Source organism: Chaetura pelagica, unplaced genomic scaffold (genome assembly GCF_000747805.2).
Source record: "Chaetura pelagica isolate M959 unplaced genomic scaffold, ChaPel_1.0 scaffold559, whole genome shotgun sequence".
NCBI lineage: Eukaryota > Metazoa > Chordata > Aves > Apodiformes > Apodidae > Chaetura > Chaetura pelagica.
This window is the reverse complement of record NW_009970722.1, coordinates 597,943-603,810: the sequence shown is the minus strand read 5'-3', so window position 1 is coordinate 603,810 and position 5,868 is coordinate 597,943. Positions and strand designations below refer to the sequence as shown.

Below are 5,868 nucleotides of genomic sequence, written 5' to 3'. Positions count from 1 at the left end.
TAGCTTTCAGGTTTGTTTGTTTGTTTGCTTTAGTCAGAGATAACATCTGAATTCAACAGCCTTTGATGGAATTTCTTCTGTGAATTTCCCTAGTCACTTTTTGAAACCATGTACATTTACACCGCTGAACATGTTCTGTGGTGAAATGTTCTCCAGCTCTAACTGCTTGTGGTATGAAGCGTCTCTTTTTGTTTGCTTTAAGGCAGTCACCTGCTCATGAAATCTGATGCACTCTCCTTTTTTTACTAGCAGAGGCAAGCGTCAAATATTGTTAACCACTCTCTCCCTGCCGCTTCATAACATAGTAAATTTCATTCTTATTTTTTTTTTGTTTTCATTGGTGTTGCGGTCTGAACCCATTTGGGTTGAAGTCGCCTTATCTGAGGGCACAATCTCCCTGTTTGTTTATCAGGATTTTCTGACACCAATTATATATTCAGGATAGTCTGTTAATTATTTCGGTGGGTCTGTCCCTGGCTTGGGGCCTGCTTGCTTCCACCAGATATGTAACCGATTGATCAGCTCCTCTCAGAAGCACACACACATGCAGACAAGTCTTAGCTTTTACTAAAATACTAAATAGAACAGTGCAGAGTGGAAAGAAATGTCATAGATGCACCGTCAGAAAGAAAGTGGTAACAGAGAGAGTGGTTATGAGCCCGAGGCTTTCCCTTGGAGATCAGCTCTTTTTCAGGCTGAGGGGGTTCTACTTCAGAATCACTGGAGTAGCACAGAAGTAATACTCGATGCCTTAAAACCCATGACAACCTGTCCACCTTTTCTCCTTCAGCTCAGGCTGATTATTCTTGTAACAATTCTCCAGAACAGCAAAAGGTGTCTAAATTTGCTTTACTGGTTTTCACTTCAACTTATTATTTCTACTCTTTCAAGCCACTATTCCCAATGCTAGTGGACAGATACCTGATTTTCAAAGTAGAGCACTGGCCAACAGAGCTGATACAGCAGGGTGCTCTTTACATTAACAAATCATGTTTGTTTAGGACACATTTGATTTCATGACTCCACTGACTGTTGACAACTTTTCTAACATTCTCCACATAAGCCCCTATTTCATAAGCTCTGGCAAATTAAGAGGGAGATGCTGTAATTAATGTCTCAGATATCTGAGATATTTTCCATTTAATTCTGTAGTGATGCAACTAAGTCCTGAAGGAGAATAAACCCATTCATAAATGCAGTTAATATTGGCAGCTACACTCTTCGTTCACTTAGAAATCATTGGGGATAAGCTCTACTGTGATCAAAGATGGGAAAGATTGATTTTTCCATCTAAAACTAAGTGGGTGGTAGGTTCCCGCCTGGACTTGAGTAGAAATAACAACTAGCTGCTGCAGAAGCAGGAAGGCCCTCACCATGTCCAAGCCTGTTCCTCCGGCCCCCTGTGCTCACCACTTACCTCCTGCCGAGCATCTAGCTGGATCAGGAAACACAGAAAGCCAAAGGCAAAATCCAGAATGAATCGCACCTTCATAGCTGCCAAGATATTAGTCAAAGGTGGCACACTGACAGCTACACAACTAAAGCAGGGCAAATTTAGTCCTGATTCATCCTGGGCTATATGTGCCATTCTTGGGTAGGACTATGCTGATTTTGGGTCATGTCTTAGCATTGTTTCTGACTTGTAACTCTCTTAGCAGCACATTTCTGTGGTCATGGTTTAAATTATAGAGTTCTCTTGAATTCTGTGTAGAGAATCTCTACAGGAACTATTTGAGTCAGTCACATCTGTGTATCAATTTAAGATTCCATTTTTTTCACACACAACCAAGGAGGTAGGGACTGAACTATCTTGCATTTTTATTTTGAATGGGTGGGTTTATTTTATTTAGTTTTAGCTAGAACTATCGCAATGTTGGATTCTGCAGCTTTTCCTGAGCACTTCTCTAAAAGAGATGTAGACTTTTAGAAGAAATTCCCAGATATTGTGAAGACTAAACTGAAAGAGGAGAAATTTAAGTTAGAGATCAGGAGGAAATTCTTTAGTCTGAGGGTGGTGAGACACCAGAACAGGCTGCACAGAGAAGCTGTGGAAGATCCATCCCTGGAGGGGTTCACGGGCAGGTTGCATGGGACTCTAAGCAACCTGGCCTCGTGGGAGGTGTCCCAGCCCATGCAGGGGAGTTGGAACTCAATGATCTTTGAGGTCCCTTCCAACTTTAACCGTTCTATGATTCCAACTTTTGCCTGTTCTCTAGCAAGAGCTTAATTGTTAACTAAGACTAACACAAAAGCCTTTCTAGGCAAGCCTTTACCAGTTTGATTAACATGAATTCTCATGTATTCAGCAAAGCCTGTTTTAACCATGTTCAGTGAAGGCAGGGGATTCTTCATGTAGCACTTTTCCAACTACCCTGTATTTGGTCTATGCAGGATTTTATAAACAGAGCAGCATCCCACAGCTCATGAAAAGCTTGAGATTAAGTCCTTTAAAGGGCTGGAAGCCCAGGTATTCTGAGTTGCTGAGTTACAGGTATGGTGAGAAAAGGACACTCTTACCTCCTGCCGAGCATCTAGCTGGATCAGGAAACACAGAAAGCCAAAGGCAAAATCCAGAATGAATCGCACCTTCATAGCTGCCAAGATATTAGTCAAAGGTGGCACACTGACAGCTACACAACTAAAGCAGGGCAAATTTAGTCCTGATTCATCCTGGGCTATATGTGCCATTCTTGGGTAGGACTATGCTGATTTTGGGTCATGTCTTAGCATTGTTTCTGACTTGTAACTCTCTTAGCAGCACATTTCTGTGGTCATGGTTTAAATTATAGAGTTCTCTTGAATTCTGTGTAGAGAATCTCTACAGGAACTATTTGAGTCAGTCACATCTGTGTATCAATTTAAGATTCCATTTTTTTCACACACAACCAAGGAGGTAGGGACTGAACTATCTTGCATTTTTATTTTGAATGGGTGGGTTTATTTTATTTAGTTTTAGCTAGAACTATCGCAATGTTGGATTCTGCAGCTTTTCCTGAGCACTTCTCTAAAAGAGATGTAGACTTTTAGAAGAAATTCCCAGATATTGTGAAGACTAAACTGAAAGAGGAGAAATTTAAGTTAGAGATCAGGAGGAAATTCTTTAGTCTGAGGGTGGTGAGACACCAGAACAGGCTGCACAGAGAAGCTGTGGAAGATCCATCCCTGGAGGGGTTCACGGGCAGGTTGCATGGGACTCTAAGCAACCTGGCCTCGTGGGAGGTGTCCCAGCCCATGCAGGGGAGTTGGAACTCAATGATCTTTGAGGTCCCTTCCAACTTTAACCGTTCTATGATTCCAACTTTTGCCTGTTCTCTAGCAAGAGCTTAATTGTTAACTAAGACTAACACAAAAGCCTTTCTAGGCAAGCCTTTACCAGTTTGATTAACATGAATTCTCATGTATTCAGCAAAGCCTGTTTTAACCATGTTCAGTGAAGGCAGGGGATTCTTCATGTAGCACTTTTCCAACTACCCTGTATTTGGTCTATGCAGGATTTTATAAACAGAGCAGCATCCCACAGCTCATGAAAAGCTTGAGATTAAGTCCTTTAAAGGGCTGGAAGCCCAGGTATTCTGAGTTGCTGAGTTACAGGTATGGTGAGGAAAGGACAATCTTTCCTGAGGAGTGCTCTCTTTTACTTGACACTGAAGTCAAGGATTACTCCGTATCTCACTGGCATATAGTGCAACAGTGCAATATATGAGATGCAAACAGCACTGAGCTTAAGTTCAGTCTTCCTGGGCTCCCATTCAATGTTTATATATTTATCTCTTAAAAAGTTAAGAATTCTTCAGTGAGTCTTACGTCCGGACCTTTGGAGATGGTTTCTTTTCCATTCATTACTCTTACTTTTGCTCCTGTACCCCATAATGCTGCCACTTTCCTCCATTAACTCTGTTTCAGTGCAACAGGCTCTTCAGCTACAACTAAATCCAGGTTTGGGTTTGTGTTTCCCATTATGCAATTACACAAAAAGGACTGGAGAAAGCAGGCCAATACTATTTTAGCATTCTAAAATACTTTTTCTCTGATGCAAAGGTTGTTTTTTATAAGTCTGCTGTTTGATCCAGGAAATGTAACCAAATCTTACAGAATCCCTTGAACTGAAGTTCTTTAACTCCTTCAGTTGATTCTTGATACAACTCAGTGATGTGGTTTTCAGCATAATTTGTCTTCAAAATCTCACGAGGGAATACGAGATCAAACCTCCAGCCCAGTCAATCCTATGCTGACAGCTGGGATGGCACTTTCAACAGCTTCTAACTTGGAAAAAAGTTTCTCTGACTCATTTTCACTTCAGTATTTCGGCCTATTAAAACATTATGCATGTTTGTAATCACCAGTTGGGCTAGTAATTCTGAAATCTTTCTTATATATATTGATGGCAGATCGCAATAAATCTGAAGCTGAAGCATTTATTGCTTTTACTTTCAATAGCCAACAGTGATTCAGGGCAGGCTTAGGGTTGTGGGTCGATTTTGTTTGTTTGTTTGTTGTGGGGTTTTTTGTTTGTTTGTTTTTAAATCTTGGCTTTGTTCCCTTTTGCTGCAGGTACACTGCCAATTTCATGTTGCAAAAAAATTACAAGCTTTGTTTTTAGTTCATGACAAACTCTTCTCCCCAAATCCCTCCCCTGATCCTGCCTTTCCCCAAATCAGTTTTGTTCCTCTCCTTCTGAATTAGAATTTGCTAGTTCAGATAGAGCTCTTCCCTGCTCTCTCCATACTTCGCTGAGCAAACTGATTCACTGTTCCAGTTTTATAGATATGCTGTGCCAAATTTCTGCAGGTCCCCTCGCCACGAGGATAACTCTCCTCTAAATGTTTGATCATCCTCTAAGTGTCGTCTGTGATGTTAGCCTTCAGCAAGGCACGGGCTGCTCCTCAACAGCACCTTTTGAGTAATATCCTCCCAGAGACCTTCTATCACCACCAGATGGAGTAATTTCGGGTTCACAATGCATTTTCACTAGCAAAAGAACTCTTAATTTTAAGGGTGAACACAATCTTCCCTTCAAGTTAACACCAAGCTCCAGTGTAGAAAGAAAATTTCAAGTTTATATACACACAAAAACCACTGCCGTGGCAAACTCTTGACCCTGGGAATTACTTACATGGCAGCCTTAACATTGATCAATAAAGAAGTACAAACAGTCTGACAGAATCAAGAACAAAGAGAGGAGTTCATTGAGGATATCCCAGAGAAGAACTGCTTTAAAAGGCACTAAAGTACAGGCTGAGGTGGCAGGGTCAGCAGTGTTCTACTGACGGGGTTCAGATGCAGTGGTGACGGGGCAGGACCACAGAGCAGCATCCCGCTATGCAGCACGGGCCGTGCAGACCCCGCAAGAACCGCTCAGCGCTCTGCGTGGTCAGGACAGTCACAACCCTGGCAACTGTGGGATGAGTCCCAGCGGGCTCAGAGAGAAAGAACTGAAACGCATTAGCAAACCTGCCCAGAGGCACAGGGTTTACAAACACAAACGCAGCAGCAGCTGCCCGAGTTACAGCCTCAGAGGTGAGCATTCTGCCCCTGGAAAAGGTGCAGTCAGCGCAGGCAGCACAGGGAAAGGGCATGTTAAGACCCCAGTGACAGAAAACGCGGCTACAGGAGAGAAGGCCGGGGAGCAGCTGAGCGCGCAGGCCGGGCGCGCCTGCGGGCGGGCAGGGGCCTTTGCTCCCGAGCGCAAGAGGATGCAAAGCTGAGCAGAAAAACACCCGAGATGGGAGGAAAGCGAGACAGGAGCGGCCGCGTGGGCGATGGCGACAGCCTGGCAAGAAAGGAAGAACTGTCCGTGGTTGGGCTGCGAGGGAAGAGTCCGAGGGAGGACGCAGCTGCCCCGGCAGCTCGGGGCCGCGCTGGGAGGAG

At 43.5% G+C, this 5,868-nt stretch overlaps 1 protein-coding gene across 1 annotated transcript in view; it reads left to right on the top strand.

Annotated features, from left to right (window-relative positions):
* The first annotated feature begins 5,722 nt into the window (after positions 1–5,722).
* BTF3 (basic transcription factor 3) overlaps positions 5,723–5,868 on the top strand; it is a 7,862-nt gene continuing 7,716 nt past the window's right edge. The window contains exon 1 of the mRNA XM_010006383.1: positions 5,723–5,797. Coding sequence (XP_010004685.1) covers positions 5,723–5,797 — 75 coding nt within the window. The remainder of the gene's footprint in view (positions 5,798–5,868) is intronic.